At 46.8% G+C, this 23,018-nt stretch overlaps 1 protein-coding gene across 1 annotated transcript; it reads right to left on the bottom strand.

The window, feature by feature from the left end:
- Positions 1-1,276: 1,276 nt before the first annotated feature.
- Positions 1,277-22,798, bottom strand: LOC127568034 (T-cell-specific guanine nucleotide triphosphate-binding protein 2-like). Its single transcript, XM_052011283.1, has 2 exons — positions 22,787-22,798; positions 1,277-1,972 (listed from the first exon to the last, which is right to left on the bottom strand). Exon 2 carries the CDS (start codon positions 1,964-1,966, stop codon positions 1,277-1,279), a length of 690 nt encoding a protein of 229 aa, XP_051867243.1. The 5' UTR covers positions 1,967-1,972; positions 22,787-22,798.
- Between the last annotated feature and the right edge of the window lie 220 nt (positions 22,799-23,018).

Consider the following 23,018-nt stretch of genomic DNA (forward strand, 5'->3'; position numbering starts at 1 on the left):
ATGATAATGTCTCACACGAAAGACAGTGACAGAGAAACAAAGGACAGCGGATATTGGAATCGAGATGAAAAGCAAGATGATGCTGGAGGAACTCAGCAGGCCAGGCAGCATCCTTGGAGAAAAGCAGGTATTCAGTGTACCGGGTCAGGACCCTTCTTCAAGACAGTGCCTGTCCTGGTCAGTGGAAAGACAGTCAGCCCGAGGGTGGCCATTGTTGAGAGATTGCAGCTCCATCCAATTGTGTTTCAGAGTGAACACACCCCCACTGCACCCAGTGACATTTCCCACAGATCGATGGGGAATGACCAACATTCCAACACTTTATCCGGACGTCAGGATCACAATATTGAAACTACAAAAGCGCAATGTTGCAAGTGCTGGAAATCAGAAACAAAATAATCAAACCCTGTAAATACACAACAGTTCAGAGGAGAGGATTGTCAGACAGGTGACAATCCGTGCGATAGGAGGGCCTTAAACATCCACATCAGGATTACTGAATGAAAATTAAACTGTGAGGCATTCTGAAGCAAAGTGCTGTAGATGCTGCAAATCTGAGATAAATCTGGAAGTGGTGGGACTGTTCAGTGGGTCAGGCAGTAAATGAGGGGAACCAGTTCCCGGACATGGGCGTAACAGGGATACTTCCGGCAGGGCGAGGGGGTAAAATGAATTCACCTGAGGACAGGGTATGAGAAAGACTTTGAGGCCGTGTCATAGATATCAGGATTGTGTAACAAGGACATGCCGTGGAACAGAGGTTCTCGAATATTCCTTGGGAGAGGTCAACAGAGATACTTCCAAGGGTGTTGGAACATGAATACCTTTTTGTACAGGGGATAACAGGGATAATACTTGGACAAAGGATTAACGAGAATTTTTCTCGGGACCTGGGCACTGCGACAAAGGGGACAAAGTCGAGGAAGAGATCTGCAGTTTTCAGCGCCGCCGCCACTGTGCTTCTCTGCAGCAACAATATCACCTGCTCCCGGGTGATATCCCCGAACACCAAGACGTGCTCGGTACCTCTCCGCAGCTCCGCCACACTTGTCCCCACGTTCAGTGCCAGTTTGCCCAGAGACCGATCGTCCAGACCCAGGTCCTTCCGTATGGTCAGGAAACAGACAAGGTTGTTACAGACAAGGGTTACAGACAAGGGACAAACCCGGCACGGGAACTGCACCGAGAACCCCCGAGCCGATGGCCATGCTCTGGATGAAAGGCTGCAGAGCATCGCAACTTTGGATGTGTTGGGGAGAGACACCAGGAATAAATTCTACAGAGTCTCCGAGAGATTGGACACCACGGTTTCCTTTAACTTGGGGAAGTCGTACTGATCCAGGTCAAAGGCGGAACAGAGGAAAACGCGAGGTTCTTGTATCCCTGCCGCCTTCAGTGAGGAGATGCACTGTTCCCTCACACGCTGCAACGTCTCCTCCTGGTTGTAACCCTTCCTGCGCCTCTCCGACCTGACAGTTTCGTCGATCTTGGAGCGCACCAGGTAGATGGGTTTACCCGCCTTCTCCAGCGCCTTGGCCAGTAACTGGTCGTTCTCCGTGAACCGAGAGCCGGTCACAATGATGCCCAAATCATACTGGGCAAAGTTGGTCTTTTTCATAAACGTTTTCACTGGGAATTTGACCGTGTTCAGTCCGGGAAAGTCATAATAGTGAACGTTAGGGAGGGTGGGGTGGGGGTAGGGTGTTATTTCAGTGGTGGTCGCCGTACAGTCGGTTGGGGCAGCCCCTTCTTCATCCTCATCCAACCCGCGCAGAGCGTTGATCAGGGTCGATTTGCCCGACCCGGATTCACCCATCACCACAATCCGAAGCTGTACATTGGCGAACTGGTTGGATTTTCTCTCGATGTCCGATTGACGACCCTTCTCACCATCACGGAGATAAGCAGCCGCCAGATCTTTCACATGTTGGGCGCTGTTGTGCAGCTTGGACAGAACGCCAGCCATCGCTCTCTGAAAGAGGAAAGTGTGTTTATTAGTTTGGGGAGGTGATTCATCGAGATATCACAAAGGACCCAGGGTGAGCTCTTAAATTGGATTTAAAATCGGTTCCGAGTCGAAGGACGGCTGTGGAGGGTCGGGTTTCTGATAGGAGACCTGTAACTAGTGGCATTCTGCAGGTCCCCTGCGTTTTCTCATCTACATTAACGATTTGCATGAGAATGGAGGGACCATGCTCAGTGTGTTTGTAGATGACAGCAACATTGGCGGTGCAGTTGACAGTGATAAAGGCTGTCTCAGATTACAGCAGGATCCACATCAGCTGGGAGAGTGGACCAAGGGAGGGGCAGCTGGAATTTCTGTCGGATACGTGCAAAGGAAATCAGTGATGGGCAGGTCCCTGGAGGTGGCGCCACAGGTAGACAGGGCAGTGAAGTAAGCGCTTGGCGCACTTGCCTCAGTCATGGCATTGAGTGCAAGAGTTGGGATGTCATATTACAGCTGCACAAGACGTTATTGAGACCACACCGGGAGTACTATGTGGAGATCTGGCCACCCAGCTGTAGGAAGATGTGATAAGATTTGGCTGTAAATGTGAATGGATGGGTTAGTAAATTCACAGACAATACAAATATTGGTGGATTTGTGGATCGTGCAGAAGATTGCCGAAGGATACAGCTCAGTTGTCGATCATTTGCAGATATGGGCAGAGAAATGACAGATGGAGTTTAATCCAAACAAGTGCGAGCTGCTGCACTTGGGAGATCAAATGTAAAGAGACAGATCCTGCTAGATCATGGCAGGATCCTTAACAGTTTTGATGTACAGAGGGATCTTGGTGTCCAAGTCCATAGCTTCCTGAAAGTAGCTGCACAGGTTGATAAGGTGTATAGAAGATGTATGTCAGGCTTGCCTTTATTAGTCGATGCATTGAGTTCAAGAGTCAGAAAGTTATACTGCAGATATATAAAACTCTGGTTAGGCTGCTGCATCTGGTCTATTGCATTCAGTTCTGGTCACCACATTATGGGAAGGATGTGGAGGCTTTGAAGAAGTTCACCAGGATGCTTCCTGGATCAGAGGGCACGTTCTATGAGGAGAGGTTGGAAATCTTGAGTTGTTTTCTCTGCAGTGGTGGAGAATGAGGGAATACCGGATAAAGATTATGAGCGGAATAGAGAGACAGCTGGTATCTTTTTTCCCAGGGTCAAAATGACACATCATATAAGGTCATAAATTTAAAGGTAAGAAGCGGCAAGTTCAAATGAGATGTACGGGAAGGATCCCCCCACACACACAGAGTGGTGGGTGCTTGGAATGCACTGCCAAGGCTGGTGGTGGCAGCAATTACAATAGTGGGATTTAAAAGGCTCTCAGATAGGCAGATCAATGTGCAGACAATGAAGGGTTATGGGTATTGTGTAGGCTGACGGGATTAGTTTAGTTCAGCATTTAATTAATAATTTAGTTAGTTCTGCACAACATCTGAAGCCGAAGGGCCTGTTCCTGTGCTGTACTGCTCTACGTTCAAGGAAAGGGTGCAGAACATATTCACGAAGAGGTTTCTGGAACTGGGGGGCTTGAGGTTATAAGGATAGTTTGGATAGGATGGTGCTTTTACTTTCTCTGGAGAGGAGGAGGCTGAGGGGTCACGATAGAGAGGTTTATAATATCATGAGGGACATCGATACATGAATGATCAGTCTTTTTTTTCCAGGATAGGGGAGTCTAAAACTAGAGGGCTTTGGTTTAAATTGAGACGGTAAAGAGGACCTAAGGGGTGGTGGGTACATGGAATGAGCTAATATAGGAATTGGAAGAGGCAGGTGCAAATACAATAATTGAAAGATATTTAGACAGGTAAATGGGTAGGAAAAGGTGTGGAGGGATTGTGGCAAACAGGACGAGCGCAGGTGGGCAACTTGGTCAGCATTGACAAGTTCTGCAGACGAGCTAGTTTCTGTGCTGTACAAGTCTCTGATTCAAACTTCCCAAGATGCATCATTATGCACTTGTCTGAGTTAAATTCCACCAACCGCTCCCTTTGTCCATTTTCCCAGAGGATCCTGATCCTGTTATAATCTTGGAAATCTGTTCTTCACATTCTGCCACACCAGGAATTTTGGTGTCATCTGCAAACTGCCTAATCATGCCACCTACATTCTGTGACCCTGGCACAGAGAGAGGGGTCTGTAGGGGAGGCCACAGATATCCGATTAGGCCACGGATATCTCAGGAAAATTGCAGTCACTTTCAGAATACTCAAAGACATCTTCAAAAGATTTGCAGGTTAAATTGGCATCACAGTCGACAGCGACAGACTGGGTCAGGGACCTGTTACAGAATCATGGAGTCAAAGGGTGATAAAGCACAGAAACAGGTCCTTCCGCCCAGCTCATCCACACCGACCATGGTCATAGTCAGAGATGTACAGCACAGAAAAACGCCCTCCAGCCTGGAGGTGTCCATGCCGACCAAAATGTATATTCACGATAGTCCCATTCCCCACCACTTTGCCCACATCCCTCTGAATTTTTGTCATTCATATTCTTGTGCAAATACTCCTTAAATGTTTCTAATGTGCCTGCCTCAACCACTTCCTCTGGCAGCTCGTTCCATATATCTACCACCTGCTTTTTAAAGGTTGCCCCCAGGTTTTTACCTCAGATTCACCTCGAACAAAATCTTGTTTTGTGGTGTTCATTTCCCCAATCCTGGAAAAAAAAAACACACCCTCTCTATGCCCTTCATGATTTCACATTCCTCTATGAGATCACCCCTCAGTCTCATACTCGTCAAGGAATTAAGGCCCAGCCTGTCTCACCTCTCCCTATAACAGGCCCTCGAGACCTTGTAAATTTTCTTTGCAGTCTTTCCAGTTAAGCCATATGATCCCTATAACAGAGTGACCAGAACTGAATACAATTCTCCATGTGCAGCCTCACCAACGTCTTGTACAGCCGGAACACAACCTACCATATATTCAATGCTCTGACCGTGAAGCAAACATGTCAAAAACCGTCTTCACTGCCCTGTCGACCTGTGACTCCGCTTTAAGAGAACTATGCAAATGTACTCCAAGTACCTTCTGTTCTGCAACAGTACCCAGGGCCCTTCCATTCAATGTACAGAAAGTCCGACCTTGATTTATCCTTCCAAAATGTAACATTTCGTGCTTATCCGAATTAAATTCCATTCTCCAGTCTTCAGCCCACCTACCTAACTGATCAAGATCCCAGAACAATTCATGATACATTTCCTACCCTCCAGCCTTCTGGCACCTCGCCAGAGGAGAGCAGTGTTGCAAAAAGCTCAGGTAGGGCTCCTGAAATTTCCTCTTTAGCTTCCCACAGTGGTGCTGACCAAACTAGACCCATTTGACCACGTTTAGCCCATATCCCTCTAAACCCAGCGGCGTGAGAGCGGAGAGTGCCGGAAACTAACGAGGAGTGAGATTTTTTTTCTTTCCAGCGTTCGGGATAGCGGCGAGTGACTCGGAAGGGCGCGGGCGATTCCAACGGGCAGCGTCGGAGCGGGCAGCTGAGTGAGAGGGAGCAGAGTGGTTGGGCTTTGGCTCAACGGTCTTCGGCAAGACCGGGTAAGAGGCGAGATTTATGGAGAGGGGGTAAGTTATTAGTTTATTTAATTATCTCAGTTGTACTTAGGAAGTATGCATCTGGGATTGGTCTTTTGTTTGGACTGTCAGATGTGGGGACCCTGGGAGACCACCAGCCTCCCCGATAACTACATCTGCACAAAGTGCACCGAGATGCAGCTCCTCAAGGAACGTGTTGAGAATATGGAACACTAGCTCGGTGACCTTCGGCTGATTAGGGAGACCGAGCAGGAAATAGACAGGAGTTACAAAGAGTTTGTAGAGAGTACCTCTGTGGTGGTCGCCCTCAAAAATCGGTATCTCAGTTTAGATTCGATTGGAGAGGATGACCTGACAGAGGAAGACCACAGCAACTGGGACCTTGGCACCGTGCCTGGTACTGTGGTCCAGCGGGGAAAGAGAAATGCAGTGGTTATTGGGGATTCTATAGTGAGGGGTACGGATAACAGATTCTGAGAAACCGACGATGAATCTCGGATGGTGTGTTGCCTCCCTGGTGCCAAGGTACGGGATGTCATGGACCGGGTCCAGAATACTGAGGGGTGAGGGTGATCAGTCAGAAGTCTTGGTACATGTAGGTACCAATGACATAGGTAGAAAAAGTGAAGAGGTTCTGAAGGAGGAATACAGGGAGTTATGGGGAAAGTTGAGAAGTTGGACCTCAATGGTGGTAATTTCAGGACTACTACCTGTGCTACGTGCCAACGGTAGAAAGAATAGAAAGATCTGGCAGATGAATGTGTGGCTGAATGACTGGTTCAGGGGGCAGGTCTTCAGATTTCTGGATCATTGGGACCTTTTATGGGGGATGCATGACCCATTCACTAACACCTAAACTCCAAAGGGTCCAATATCCTGGCGGGAATGTTTAATTTAACTGTTGGGGACGGTTTAAACTAATCTGTCAGGGGGATGGAAACCAGGATGTTAGTATACAAGATGTTAGGGTAAGGGAGGAGATTTATAGAAACAAGTCCAAGACAGTGTGCAGTGAGGATGGCAAGAAGGACAGGCAGGTGAGATGTCAGGTTAACTTGCTGAACAATAGAAGTGCAACAAATCAGGGTGTTAAGATACAGGATGTTAGGATAGAGGACGAGGTATATAGAAACATGTCCAAGATAGTGTGTAGTGAGGATGGTAAGAAGGACAGGCAGATGAAAAGTCAGGATAATTTTCTGAACAATGGAAGTACAACAAAATCAATAGCAGATACGGTACTAAATGTACTATATTTAAATGCACGTAGCATTAGGAATAAAGTAGATGACCTAGTGGCACAACTACAGGTTAATATATATGACATTGTGGCAATCACCGAGTCATGGCTTTATGACGGATGTGATTACGAACTGAAAATCCAGGGGTACACAGTGTATAGGAAGGATAGGCGGGTAGGCAGAGGGGGAGGTGTGGCCATGATGGTTAGTAATGATATAAAATCAATAGAAAGGAAGGACATTGGGTCAGAAGAGGTGGAATCCATATGGGTGGAGCTAAGAAATAGCAAGGGTAAAAGGTCATTAGTAACAGTTATATATCGGCCCCTTAATAGCAGTGTGGGTGTGGACCATAAGTTGCAGTTTGAAGTAGAAAAAGTGTGCCAGAGTGACAACATGAAGATAATTATGGGGGATTTTAACATGAAGGTAGACTGGGAAATCCAGAAAGGCAGTAGATCTCAGGAGAGTGAGTTTGTGAAATGTCTATGGGACGGTTTATTGGAGCAAATTGTTGACGAGCCCAACAGGGGATCGGCTGTTTTGGATTGGGTGCCGTGTAATGAACCGGAGGGTGATTAGGGAACTAAAGGTAAAGGAACTGTTGGGAACTAGTAATTACAATATGATTGAGTTCAGTTTCAAATTTGAGAAGGAGAAGCTGATAACTGGTGTATTGATATTTCAGTGGAACAAAGGAAATTACAGTGGTATGAGAGAGGAGTTGGCCCAAATTGATTGGAAGAGTAAGCTGGCTGGAGGGGCGGCGGAGCAGAAATGGAAGGAATTTCTACAAGTAATAAGGGAAATGCAGGAGCGATATATTCCAAGAAAAAAGAAGGTTTTGAATGGAAAAAAGGCACAAATGTGGATAACGAGAGAGGTGAGGGCTAAAATAAAAGCAAAAGGGAGGGCATGCAAGGAAGCAAAAATTAGTGGGAAAACAGAAGACTGGGAAACTTTTAAAAACCTTCAGAAAGAAACTAAGAAGGTCATTAGGAAAGAAAAGATGAATTATGAAATGAAGTTGGCAGATAACATTCGGAAGGGTACTAAGAGTTTCTTTTAATATATAAGGAGTAAAAGAGAGACACGGGTTGATATAGGACCAAACGATAACGGTGAGGGAGAGATTATAATGGATGATAAAGAGATGGCAGAAGAACTAAATGAGTATTTTGCATCGGTCTTCACTGTGGAGGACATAAGCAGTATACCGGTTAGACAGGGGTCTCACGGAATGGAACTGAGTTCAGTTAAGATTGCTAAAGAGAAGGTGCTATGAAAACTAAATGGACTAAAGACTGATAAGTCTCCCAGACCGGATGAGGTGCATCCCCAGGTTCTGAAGGAGGTGGCTTTAGAAATAGCGGAGGCATTGGTGATAATTTTCCAGGAATTGATAGACTCCGGCATGGTTCCGGAGGACTGGAGGGTCGCAAATGTAGTTCTGCTGTATGAGAAAGGTGGGAGGGAGCATAATGGAAATCACAGACCCATTAGTCTGACGTCGGAGGTGGGAAAGTTATTGGAATCGATCCTCAGGGATGAAGTTATGGAATACCTAGAGGTGCAATACAAGACAGGTCTTAGCCTACATTGTTTCATGAAGGGAAGATCCTGCCTGACCAACCAATTGGAGTTTTTTGAAGAAATCACAGGTAGGGTGGATAAGGGAGAGGCGGTAAATGTGTATTTAGACTTTCAAAAGACCTTCGACAATGTGCCGCATAAGAGACAGATTAATAAGCTGAGAGGTCATGGAATTACAGGTAGGATAACAGAATGGGTGGAGCATTGGCTGGTTGGCAGGTGTTACGGACTCAGTGAAAGTCCCTTTAAGATAGAGTGTGTATGTATGTGTGTGTGGGGCGTGCTTACGTCAATAGAAGATAAAGGATGTAATGACGTTGTTGAAGAAGTCAGAAGAAGGAGAGAGAGAGAGAAGGGAGAGAGACACCAGCCTGCTTGTTTTCTCTATCGATGGATGAGAAACAATAACTGTGTTTGACACAAATCCATGTATGGAAGTTGGAAGTAATCCGGTGGAGTTCACTTTGTTGCTGACCTGTAGAAGGAAAGAGGTATTTGTGTGGATGACCACGATTCGGATGCTTTTCGGGGTGAGGAAGTCACTACCGAGTAAACACTGGAGTGTCGTTTGGGTTCCATCGTGGAACATTTGGATTTCGTATTTACTCTCCCTATGTTCTCTACATCTACGTCTTATCTTCAGACAATGGTGGTTGTTGAAGAAGCCCTTGCTCATGTTTCACCTTATGGCTTGCGGAACTGAACTTTAAGAACCATTCCTGAACTGGGAGGTTTGGACTTTGTCACACACACACACACACGAGGAGTTTAGTTTTGGGGTTAACGTTCGAGGTTTAACATTTTTGAATTCTAACATACTAACATTTTTACTTTTATTTTACGTATTATCATAAGTAGTAATTAATAAAATAGTCTTTAACACTAAATCATGCTCAGTGTGTTTCTTTTGTTGCTGGGTCGTGACACAGGAAGCAAAGGGTGTGAATAAAAGGATCTTGTTCTGGTTGTCTACTGGTTATTAGTGGTGTTCCACAGGGGTCGGTGCTGGGGCCGCTTCTTTTTACCTTGTACATTAACTATCTGAGTGATGGAGTAAATGGTTTTGTGGCTAAGTTTGCGGATGACACCAAGATAGGTGGAGGAGTAGAGAGTACTGAGGAGATAGGAAGGTTGCAGAGAGAACTAGATAGTTTAGGAGAATGGGCAAGGAAATGGCAGGTGAGATTCAATGTTGAGAAATGTGCAGTTGTACACTTTGGAAACAGAAATAAACTGGCAGATTATTATCTAGAACCATAGAACCATAGAACCATACAAAACAAAACAGGCCCTTCTGCCCACCATGTTGTGCCGTCCATCAGACCACCCTCACACTACCTAATCCCTTCGTCCGGCATATCCCTCTATCTCACGTTCCTCCATATGCCTATCCAACAAGCTCTTGAACCTGTTCAATGTATCTGCCTCCACCACTACCCCAGGCAGTGTATTCCGTGCACCAACCACTCTTTGGGTGAAAGGCCTCCCTCTGACATCTCCCATGAACCTCCCACCCATTACCTTAAAGCCATGACCTCTCGTCTTGAGCATAGACTTCCCGTGTGCCCTGGGAAGGAGGCGCAGACTGTCTACTCTATCTATTCCTCTCAATATTTTATATACCTCAATCATGTCTCCTCTCATCCTCCTCCTTCCCAGTGAATAAGGCCCTAGCACCTTAAGCCTCTCCTCATATTCAATACTCTCCAATCCAGGCAACATCCTGGTAAATCTCCTCTGCACCCTCTCCAATGCCTCCACATCCTTCCTATAATGAGGCGCCCAGAACTGAACACAATACTCCAAGTGTGGCCTAACTAGAGTTGGCCTAAGCTGCATCATCACCTCGCGGCTCTTAAACTCAATCCCGCGATTTATGAAAGCCAACATCCCATTGGCCTTCTTAACTGCTCTTTCCACCTGTGAGGCAACTTTCAATGAACTGTGAATATGAACCCCCAGATCCCTCCGCTCCTCCACACTGCCAACTACCTTGCCATTTACCCAGTACTTTGCCCTGGAGTTTGTCCTTCCAAAGTGTACCACCTCACACTTCTCCGGATTGAACTCCATCTGCCATTTGTCAGCCCAGCTCTGCATCCTATCAATATCCCTCTGTAAGCTCCGACAGCCCTCCACACTATCCACAACACCGCCTATCTTAGTGTCGTCCTCAAACTTACTAACCCAGCCCTCCACCCCCTCATCTAAGTCATCTATAAATATCACAAAAAGTAGAGGTCCCAGAACCGATCCCTGCGGGACACCACTAGTCACTGCCTTCCAATCCGAGGGCACTCCTTCCACCATAACCCTCTGCTTTCTACATGCAAGCCAATTCAAGGAGAGAAAATTCAAAGTACGGAAGTACAAAGGGACTTGGGGGTACTCGTGCAGGATACCTTAAAGGTTAACCACTAGGTCGTATCGGTGGTGAAGAAAGCGAATGCTATGTTGGCATTCATTTCGAGAGCTATAGTGTATAGAAGTAAGGAAGCGTTGATGAGGCTCTGCGGGGCACTAGTGAGACCTCATTTGGAATACTGTGCACAGTCTTGGGCCCCATATCTTAGGAAGGATGTGCTGACGTTGGAGAGGGTTCAGAGGAGATTTACAATGATGATTCTCGGAATGAAAGGGTTTACGTATGATGAGCGTTTGTCAGCTCTTGGACTCTACTTGCTGGAACACAGAAGAATGAGAGGGGACCTCATAGAAACATTTAAAATTTTGGAAGGACTGGACAGAGTATATGTGGCCAAGCTGTTTCCTTTGGTGGGTGAGTCCAGGACCAGAGAGCGCAACCTTAGAATTAAAGGGTACAGGTTTAAAACAGAGATGAGGAGAAATTTCTTCAGCAAGAGGGTGGTGAATTTGTGGAATTCCTTGCCACGAACAACAGTGGCCAGATCATTGGAGGCGTGTAAGGAAGAGATAGATAGATAGCTAATTAGTCGGGGTATCAAGGGATATGGGGATAAGACCGGAAATAAGGGGTTAGAATAGTTTTTTTTGTCCCCCCTCACCAATTTCTCATTTCTTTTTCTTTTTTCCCCTGTATGGAACAGAGCCGATGGGCCAAATGGACTACTTCTGCTCCCTTGTCTTGTGATCTTGTGAACTCTTCTGATCCATATAGTTATCCACTGGAGGACTGTGTACCAAAAAGGATAATACGGGTGTTCCCAAACAGGAAACTATGGATGAACAGGGAGATCCACTCCACTGAAGGAGAGGGCTGCTGCACACAATTCTGGGGATCCTGATCTGTACAATAAATCGAGGTATGACCTTTGCAAAGCTATCTGGGACGCCAAGAGGCAATACCAACTCAAAATAGAGTCCCTAACCAGCTGCCAGTTATAGCAGGGCTAACATGCCATAACAGGCTACAGACGGATCCGGGCTGCATAGCTAAAAACAGTGCATCCCTTCCTGATGAACTTAACGCATTCTATGTGCGTTTTGAACAAAAGTGAAGTGGATTGTCACCATCCACCCCGACAGCCACCAACGCAGATGAACCTGTGATCACAGTGGTTGATGTAAGATCAGTCTTCCAGAGAGCGAACACGAGGAAAGCACCTGGCTAGATGGTGTCCCAGGCCGTGTGCTCAGATCTTGTGCTGATCAGCTGGCAGAAGTATTTGTGGACATATTCAACCTCTCCCTGCTTCAAACTCAGGTTCCCTCCTGTTTTAAGAAGACCACTATCATCCCTGTACCAAAGAAAAGCAAGGACACATGCCTCAATGACTACCGACCAGTGACTCTGACATCCACCATCATGAAGTGCTTTGAGAGGTTTGTCAGGGCACGCATCAACTTCAGCCTACGAGACAGCCTATCGCCGAAACAGGTCTACAGCGGATGCTATCTCCCTGGCCCTCCACTCAGCTCTGGAGCATCAGGACAGTAAAGACACATACATTACACTATTCTTTATTGACTACAGCTCTGCCTTCAATACAATAATCCCAAGCAAGCTTGTCACTAAACTCCGAGATCTAGGACTCAACACCTCCCTCTGTAACTAGATCCTTGACTTTCTAACCAGCAGACCACAATCAGTGAAGATAGGCAGCAATACCTCCGGCACGATTATTCTTAACACTGGTGCCCCACAAGGCTGCGTCCTCAGCCCTCTACTCTACTCCCGATACACTCATGACTGTGTGGCTAGATTCTGCTTTAACTCCCATCTACAAGTTTGAAAATGATACCACCGTTGTATGCCGTATCTCAAACGGCATTAAGTTGGAGTACAGGAAGGAGATAGAGAGCTTAATGTAATGGTGTCATGACAACAACCTTTCCCTCAATGTCAATAAAACAAAAGAGCTTGTCATTGACTTCAGGAAAGGGGCCGGTGCACATGCACCTGTCTATATCAATGGTGCTGAAGTCAAGATTGTTGAGAGCTTCAAGTTCCTGGGAGTGAACATCACCAACAGCCTGTCCTGGTCAAATTCCGTAGATGCCACAGCCAAGAAAGCTCACCAGCACCTCCACTTCCTCAGGAGGCTAAAGAAATGTGTTTTGTCTCCATTGAATCCTACCAACTTTTACCGATGCACCATAGAAAGCATCCTATCTGGATGTATCAGAGCTTGGTACGGCAACTGCTCTGCCCAGGTCCGCAAGAAACTCCGGAGAGTAGTGGACACATTCCAGTGCATCACGGACACTAGCCTCCCCTCCTTAGGTTCTGTCTTTACCTCTCGTTGTCTTGGTGAAGCAACCAGCATAATCAAAGAATCTACCCACCCGGGACATTCTCTTTTCTCCCCTCTTCCATCCGGTAGGAGATACAGGAGCCTGAGGGCACGTACCACCAGCCTTAAGGACAGCTTTTACCCCATTGTGAATAGACCATTGAACGGTTCCCTTATACAATGAGATGGACTATGACCTCACAATCTACCTTGTTGTGACCTTGCAACTTATTGCACTGCACTTACTCTGTGACACTTTATTCTGTACTGTTACTGTTTTTACCTGTACTACATCAATGCACTTTGTACTAACTAAATGTAACTGCACAGTGCAATGAATTGACCTGTACAGTCGGTTTGTAAGACAAGATTGTCACTGTACCTCGGTACAAGTGACAATAATAAACCAATACCAATACTCAAGTTCTGCACTCAATGCCCTGACTGAATGTTAGAATGCCAAACGCCGTCTTCACTGGCCTGCAACATGCGACGTTGCTTTTATCAAACTGTACACTTATCTTCCTAGGCCCCTCAGTTTCACAACCATCCCCAGGGCCTGTCCATTATTATCCTACCCTGTTTGGACTTCCCCAAATGCAACACTTTGCATTTGTCCACATTGAAAACCATTTGCGAATCCTCGGCCCACTTACCGACCTGACCAAGATCCCCATGTAATTTTTGACAACCTTCTTCACTGTCTCTGACATTTCAGTCTCATTCATAAACTTACTAACCAAGTTTTGTAGATTAACATCCAAATCGTTAAAATAAATAACGAACAGAAATGGTCCCGGCAGAACTCCTGTGGCACATCATTAGTCACAGGGCTCCAGTCGAGAAACAGCCGTTGACAATCACTGTCTGCTTCCTACCAGCGAGCCAACTGTAAATCCAATTAGCTCTCTCTTTTCTCCTGCATCTCATACAATCCAACCTTACAGCTCAGCCTGCTATGAGGGATCTTGTCAAAGGCCTGGCTGAATGCCACATAGACAACTCCCACTGCCCAACCCTTATCTTTCCTCTTGGTTACCTTTTCAAAAAACTTAGCAATTTTGTCAGATACGATTTCCCATGCACAAAGCTCTGCGGACTATTCCTAATTTGATTTTGCTTATCCAAATGTTTGCAGATTGTGTCCTTCAGAGTTCCCACCAGTAACTTACCCACTAATGTCAGACTCACCGGTCTGTAGTTCCCTGCTTGTATTCGCAGCCCTTCTTAAATAATAGTACAACATCAACCACCCTCCAGTATTACGAATCCTCGCCTGTGGCTAAAGATGAAGCAAATATCTCTGCAAGGGCCACCATAATTTCTTCCCTAGCTTGCCACAAGGTCGAAGGTTGTACTCTGTGTGGCCCTGGGGATCTATCCACCTTAATGCTCTTTAAGGCCTCTAATACCGCCCCGCCATGGTAATTTCTATGTGGTCCAAGACATCATCACTCAGTTCCCTCATTTCTTTCGCATCCATCAATTCTCCACAGTAAAGACCGAGGAGAAATATTCATTACAAATCGCACCCATCTTCTGTGGCTGCACACATAGATGGCTATGCTGATCTTTAAGGGGATCTATTATCTCACTAACCACCCTTTTGCATTTTGTATACCCCTAAAATATCTTGGGATTTTACCTAACCCTGTCTGCCAGATCCATCTTATACCCTCTTTTTGCCATCCTGATTTCACTCTTACATGTTCTCGTACACTTAGTATAGTCATCGAAGGATTCGCTTATTCCCAAATGCCTAAACCTTTTTCCTTTTTCCTGACCAAACCCTCAATATCTGTTGTCAGCCATGGTTCTGTCAACTTGTAAGCTTTTCCCTTTACCCGAGCAAGGACATGCTGGCCCTAGACTCTTGATATCACACTTTGAAAAGTCTCCCACTTGCCGTCGGACCTTTGCCAGCAAACAGTCTCACGCAATCGCCCTCTGCAAGATCCCTCCTAATGCCCACATAACTGGCCCTGTCCCAGTTTAGGACCTACCCCTGTGGACCTGTCCTACCTTTTGGCATAAATATTTTAAAATGAATGGAAGAATGGTCACTGAAAACAAAGTACACCCTAACTGACACATCAGTCACTTGTCCTATCTTGTTCCCCAAGGGGAGGTCCAGTATTGTGCCCACTCCAGTAGGGCCCTCTATTTATTGATTTAGGAAACTTTATTGGACAGATTTAACAAACTCCACCCTGTCCAAAGCCTTTCTACTATTGGTATCCTAGTCAATGTTGGCGGAGGTAAAAGTCTCCTAGCAATGTTTCCCTATTATTCTTACAACTATCTGCAATCTCCCTCCACATCTGCACCTCTAATTCAGGCTGACTACTGCCGGCCTATAATACAGTACCATCAAAGTGAACATGCTCTCCTTGTTTTTGAGGTCTTATGATATGGAGTCATCGGATGATCCCTCAGGAATATCCTCTTGCAGTACTGTTATTATGTCCTCCGTCATCAAAAGGCAACTCCCTCTCTTCTCTTACCTGCACCTCTGTCACGCCTGTAGCATCTGTACCCTGCCCAAATGGCACTGGCAAAGCTTCCTGCTAGGATATTTGATCTCCTCCAGTTCAGCTGCAACCGATATCCCTCATACAGGTCACCTCTGCTCCAGAAGAGATTCCAATGATGAAAGAACATGAATCTCTGTCACCTGCACCAGATCCTCAGCTACTCATTCATCTGGCCTATACTTCTATTCCTGCCCTCACTGGCACTTGGCAAAGGGATTAAACCAGAGATAATTAACCTTGACGTCCTGATGTTTATCTTCTTTCCTCAGTTCCTATGCTCACTCTGCAGCACCTCATCCCTTTTCCTACCCATGTCGTTTGTACCAATGTGTACAACTAAATCTGTTTGTTTGCCTTCCCCCTTGAGTATGTTCTGCAACTACTCAGAGACATCCTTGACCCTGGCACCCAGGAGGAAACACCCAACCGTTTGTCTCTTCTGCAGCCACAGAATCTCCTGTCTGCACCCAGCTAACAAACTCTCCTGGCACTATCCCTCAGTCTGACTGCATCAATTCCCCCTCAACCTCCAAGCCGGGCACAGAGCCACAGACCTGACTGTTGCTGCTGCTCCAGTGAGATCATCGCCCCAACAGTTTCCAAGGAGGTATACTGGTTAGTGAGGGGAATAGTCACGGGGAATAGTCCCCTTGCCTTTTCTGCTGGTCACCCAGCTTCCTGCTGCCTGCACCTCAGGTGTGACCAACCCGTTAAACTTCTTATCTCTGATTCCTTCAGTATCACAAATGATCCTGAGTGCATCTTGTTCCAATTCCTGAAGCCAGTTGCACCTCCCCACAGCACGAGGCACTAGAGACACTGGATGTCTCCCTCATCATGCAGGAGCACACCGGCACACTACTACTCTACCTACCATTTCATCTCTAATGTGTGAAAAAATAAGAGTTAAAAACACCATACCTCTACCTCTGCTCAGACTCCTCTCGCAGAAGCCTCACAAGCCAAAGCCTCAGCACCTACACTCAGACACTGGCCACCCTTGCAATGGCCGCTCCAACATGGGCACTCTGCTATAATTTACCGTCTTGTAATTGGCTGATGTGCCTCTGTATTTTCAATGCTCTTGTTTTATTGCCCCGATTCTCCTTCTCGTTAACCTAGCTCAAAGGGTCTGCTGACCTACTGTTCCCGTGCTGCACTGTTCCACGTTCTATCTTCTAAAACCAACACAGATACCTCAAGGGTAGCAAACTCAGGATTGCAGCCAGTGCCACGTGATAGTGAAGGTAAGAATATGAGTAGATGGCAGACGAATGCGTGGCTGAGGAGTTGGTGCAGGGGGAAAGTTTTAGATTTTTGGATCATTGCGATCTCTTCTGGGGAATGTGGGACCTGTACAGATTGGATGGGTTACAGCTGAACTCGAGGGGGAACCTATCTCCTTGCAGGCAGGTTTGCTAGTGTGGTTCAGGAGGGTTTAAACTAGTTTTCAAGGTGGATGGGAACCCCAGGGATAGGTCAGTGGAAGAAGTGGATGGAGTAAAGCCAGATCTAACATAGAGAGAGGCTCTGAGAAAGGAGAAGCAGAGTATAGGGTATAAAAGTAGGCAGTTGTATTAGCTAATGTGCATTTACTTAAATGCAAGAAACAGTAGAAAGAAGGGTGATGAACTGACAGCTTGGATAAATACACGGAACTATGATATTGTCGCTCTTGCAGAGACTTGGCTGTCACCAGGACAGGGATGGATACTAAATATTCCGGGATTTCGGTGTTTTAAAAGGAATGGGGTGCGGACAATAGGAGGAGGGGTGTCGTTACTGATCAGGGATCATATTACAGCTGCAGAAAGAGTGTATAATGTAGCAGGATCCCCTGTAGACTCAGTATGGGTGGACGTTAGGAACCAGAAAGGAGCAGTTACTCTACTGGAAGTATTCTTCAGACTCCCTGGTAGCAGTAAGGATATTGAGGAGCAGATCGGGAGGTAGATTTTGGAAAGGTGCAAAAACAACACGGTTGTTATCATGGGAGACTTCAACTTCCCAAATATTGATTGGTACTTGCTTAGTACCAACGGTTTAGACGCGGCAGAGTTTGTTAAGTGTGTCCAGGATGGACTCCAGCCACAGTATGTTGACAGGCCGACGAGAGGGAATGCCATATTGGAACTAGTATCAGGTAATGAACCGGGTCAGGTGACAGATCTCTCAGTGGATGAGCATTTGGGGGAAAGTGACCACAGCTCCCTAACCTTTAACATTGTCATGGACAAGGATAGGAGAAATAAGGACAGGAAAATATTTAATTGGGGAAGGGCAAATTATGAGGTGAGAGACTAGAACTTGCGAGTGTGATTTGGGATGACATCTCTGAAGGGAAACGTATGATGGAGATGTGGTCGTTGGTCAAGGATCTCTTGCAGGATGTTAGGGATAAATTTGTCCCGGTGAGGCAGAGAAAAAAAGGCAGGGTGTAAGAACCATGGTAGACAAGAGAGGTGGAACATCTAGTCAGGAGGAAGAAGGCAGCATAATAATATAGGCAGCTAGGATCAGATAGGTATCTTGAGGAATATATGGTATCAAGGAAGGAACTCAAGAAGGGGCTGAGGAGAGCAAGAAGGTGACATGAAAAGGCTTTGGCGAGCAGTATAAAGGAAAACCCCAAGGCATTTTTCACTTTTGAAAAATGTGACAAATTTGAGAGCAGAAAAATGACGGGAGTAAAGTAAGAACCGATTAGGGATAACGGTGGAATGATGTGCCTGGAATCTGTAGGTGACGTGCTCAATGAATATTTCTCTTCAGCATTCACCAAGGCGAGGGCCCTTGATGATGCTGAGGACAGTCTTGGTAAGGTTAATGTTCTGGACCATGTTGATATCAACAGGGAGGGTGTGTTGGAGATGTTAGAAAATATTAGGACAGATAAATCCCCGGGGCCTGACAGAATATGCTCCGCGAGGCGATGGAGGAGATTGCTGAACCGTTGGCTAGGATCTTTGAGTCCTTGTTGTGCACATGAATGGCACCGGAGGATTGGAGGGTGCAAGTGTTGTCCGTTTATTCAAAGATGGTAGGGATAGACCAGGGAATTATAGACCAGTGAGCCTTACGTCTGTGGTGGGCAAGCTGTTGGAAAGTATTCTTCGAGATAGGATCTGTGGACATTTGGAGAATCCTGGTCTGATCAGCAACAGCCAGCAGGGCTCTGTGAAGTGCAGATCATGTCTCACAAGCCTGATATGTTCTTTGAGGAGGTGACCAGTAGATGGATGAGGGTAGTGCAGTAGATGTGGTCTACATGGATTTTATTAAGGCGTTTGAGAAGGTTCCACATAGTAGGCGTCTTCAGAAGGTCTGAGGGCATTGAATCCAGGGTAGCTTGGCTGTGTGGATTCAGAATTGGCTTGCCTGTAGAAAGAAGAGTGTTGTGGTGGAGGGATTGCATTCAGATTGGAAGGCTGTGAATAGTGTTGTCCCACAAAGATAGGTTCTGGAAATCTGCTTTCAGCGATTTTAATTAATGACTTGGATGTGGGGTTAGATGGGTGGGTTGGCAAGTTTTCAGACGACACAAAGGTTGGTGGTGTTGTGGATAGTGTGGAGGATTGTCGAATATTGCAGAGGGACATCGATAGGATGCAGAGTTGGGCTGAGAAGTGGCAGATGGAGTTTCAATCCGGAGAAGTGTGAGGTGGTACACTTTGGAAGAGCAAACTCCAAAGCAGAGTACAAAGTACAAAGTACAAAGTTAATGGCAGGATGTACACAATAGGATGAGAAATAGACAGAGTGGACAGCCAGCGCCTCTTTCCCACGGCACCAATGCTCAATACAATAGGGCATGTATTTAAAATAATTGATGGGAAGTTGAAGGGAGATATCGGAGGGAGGTTTTTTACCCAGAGAGTGGTTGGGGCATGGAATGCGCTGCCTGCGGCGGTGGTGGTGCAGGTACATTCGTCAAATTCAAGATATTACGAGATTTTCATATGGAGGAATTTAAAATAGAGGAACATGAGGGAGGAAGAGGTCGGATAGTCTTCAGCGAGGTTTAAATATCGGCACAACATTGAGGGCCGAAGGACCTGTATTGTGCTGTTAAAAAAAACAGCTTACTTGGGAGGACTTTGACAGTGTCACCACAGAGGGGACAACGGGGAGGTCCAACAACTAGCAATGGTGTCCCGAGCGCGGTTCCCGGAACGAGGAACGGCGGCCCGAAATAGGTCATGAATTCGTTCACATGACGGAGTCCGGGTCCCCGGGCTGCAGACAGCGGCAGACAAACACAGAAATGCAAGGGACCTCCAGAAGCGGCAGAGGGGTCTGGCGGGGAGACCCAGAACTAGCAGGATGTACCACAGGGGAACAGCCAGCACAGAGACAGGGTCTACATGGTTGGTCGCATATATCCCGTCAATTTCCAACCTCGGAAAAGTTTGGGAATGCTCAGTATATTTCTGCGAAACTAATACAAATATTAACAACTTCCCCGTGAGGATTTCGATTTCCCGGAGTGTGTCCCGGCTGTTTAGAGAGTGGTCCAGAGGTGTTGCTGAGCCCTCTCAATCCAGAATAAAACTAATTCTGGGCAATCCCTGAATAAGAGTGATATTATCGCAGGACACGCCCCCTGTTTGATGGGAGCTGTCACACTGCAATTGACTCAACCCCACTTCCCTCAGATTCAATCACCCCGACTAATCAGTTCCGTGAAACCTCAACATCTTCACTGCACAGCAGGAGCCCACGCTGGACAACGAGATTCACCCACTGCCCGCACAGAAAATAAGCTCGGAGCTCAGACCAGCAGAGGGAGGCAGAGAGCAACTCCACTGAGAAAAGTGAAACGAGCTCAGCGGGCAGAACAACGGGGAACAGCAACAGAACGGGCAAGGGAGCTTCCGTCACTGGGAGAGGGTCCACAGTGGGAGACCTAGTTCAGCGAAGATCTCGGCACAGAGGGAGGAGTCTACAGGGAAGATCCCCGCACAGAGTCAGAGGTCTACAGGCAGAGGGGCGGATCCCAGCACACTGAGGGTGTTCTCCAGGGAATATTCGATTATTTTATGAACTCGGGCAAACGACAGAAAGGTTAGAAACACTCAATCACTTCTCCAGAACCAGTGCAGGAATCAACAGCTTCTTTTGAATGTGACGACACAGTGGGGTCTACAGAGGAGCTCACAACAGGGGCGGGTTCCACAGTAGGGCTCCAGGAACTGGGAGCGGCGGCACTGAGCGAAATTCATTTGGATTATAATTTTGTTGATCCAAGGTGATCTACTGGTGGTGCAGACCGACGGGGGACAAAGACAGAACCCACAGAGGAGCTCCCAGAAGAGGAGCAGACATTGGCCGAGGAGTCGATAAGGGAGGTCCGAGCACAATGAGAGTATCTACAGGGTGGTCGCAGATAACACGTTAGTTTCAAACCTGGGACAAACATTGCGAAAACTCAGTAAATGTCCTCTAAACTAGTGCAAATACAACCTTACCTTGGAAGAGTTCAATAACCGGAGGCGTGGCGCGCTGTTTTCAGAACTGTACGGAATTATTGCTCAGCGCTCTCAGTCCGGATTGAAACATTCTCTGCATAATCATGTGTCTGTCTAAAAGCCGCAGAAATGCCACTATCGCATCTGCTTCCATCACCACCTATGGCAGCCCGTTCCAGGCACCCACCCAGCAGTAAGTCCAACATAATTTAAAACACCGGTTACTTTGAGACTCAGAATGAAAAAAATGTCATTGTATTGTGTAAGAAACTTGCCCGGCACAACTCCTTTAAGTTTCTCCCTCTTACGTGAAGTTCATGTCCTTCAGTGCTGGAGAACAGTGCAGATATAAACAACTTACCCGGGATTTCAATTTCCTGGTGAGTTTCACCGCTGTTTACAGAAAGGCGCAAAGGCGATCGCAATCCAGAATGAAACTAATTCTGGGCACTCCCTAAATAAAAGTGACATTATCCTAAGACACGCTCACTGTTTTCTGGGGTGTCACTCACCAACTAACTCAACCAACTGCCCTCAGATTCAATCACCCTGACCGTCACCGCACCGTGTGTCCCTGGAAGGCTTCAGGAAAACCCCAACCCCAGGAGCCCACACTGGACAACAAGCAATCACCCACTGCCCAGACACGAAGTCAAAGATATGTCAGATCGCCGCTCCGACCAGCAGACGGAGGCGGAGAGCGGCTGCCGTGAGAAACATGAAACAATTTCAGGGGCAGAAGGAAAGGAAACGAGAACAGTACCTAAAATAAGGCGTCTCATGAGAGAGAGAGGGGTCTACGTGGGAAGGGCGGGACTCAGCACTGGGACTGGGTCTATAGGAGATTCCCAGGCACGGAGAGAGTGGTCTTCAGGAGAGGGGGAGAAACAGAGGGTGTTGTACTGTGGAGGTGGACGCACAGGGAGCCGTTCTACCGGGTATCGCAGTAGTGGCTGTACAGGGGACGTCCCCCCACTGGGGAAAAGATGATGGTGTCGGACATTCTGAAACAACGGAAACAGCTCCTTTGTCTCACCATGTCAGTGGCAGGCACTTGATACCCACCACACCGACCCCTGTTTCCAGCACTCGGCCTATTGCGCAGCATTTCAAGTCCTGATCTGAATAGTGCTTATATGTTAGGCGTGTTTCTTGTCCATTAACCCCTCAGGCAGTGCGTTCCTGATTCTAATCATTCTCTGGGTGAACAAAGTTCTCCTTCGAATCCCCTCCCACCTTAAACATCTGCCCTCTGATCATGGACACCTCAGTTAAGGGGAACACACTCTATATTGAACCGATCTTTGACCCTCAATATTTTGTATATGTCTATACTTATTATTGCGGGGAACGGCTACAGAGTTACTCTGTACTGACTGCGTATTGCCTTTCCCTCTTCTGGTGGTCAGCCAGTCACCTACATCCTGCAACCTAGGTGTGAGCGCCTCCCTGTGAATCCTGTCAATTATATCCTCGGTTTCCCGAATGATCCAGAGTTCATGCAGCTCCAGCTCCCTCACACAGTCTGTAAGCAGCTGCAGCCTGATGCACTTCTCGCAGATGTAGTCATCAGGGATATTGGAGGTCTCTCTGACTTCCCACATCCTACAAGAGGAGCACACCACTGCCCCGAGTGCGATTCCCACTGCTCTACTGTGGAATAAGACATAAAGATCATACCAGAACCTCAGCTTCGCCTCCGCTCACTTCCTCCGCCTCTTCATACCGAAGCCTATTGAGACAAAACCTCAAGGTTCCACTCTTACACTGAGACGCTTCCCTTGAACCTACGTCTTCATGGGCTTCTGCTGCCCAATCAACCTAACTTGCTCCTTTAACTGCTTTCCCTTTTGTTTAACAATAAATAGTTCTCGTCTATATTCAGAAAGGAGAAAGGATGTTGCACCTGTAG

The sequence above is a fragment of the Pristis pectinata genome, chromosome 3, assembly GCF_009764475.1.
Source record: "Pristis pectinata isolate sPriPec2 chromosome 3, sPriPec2.1.pri, whole genome shotgun sequence".
Lineage (NCBI taxonomy): Eukaryota > Metazoa > Chordata > Chondrichthyes > Rhinopristiformes > Pristidae > Pristis > Pristis pectinata.

Bases quoted from the DNA above. Each gene is read 5' to 3' on its own strand.
- LOC127568034 (XM_052011283.1), bottom strand. From the start codon at position 1,966: ATGGCTGGCGTTCTGTCCAAGCTGCACAACAGCGCCCAACATGTGAAA.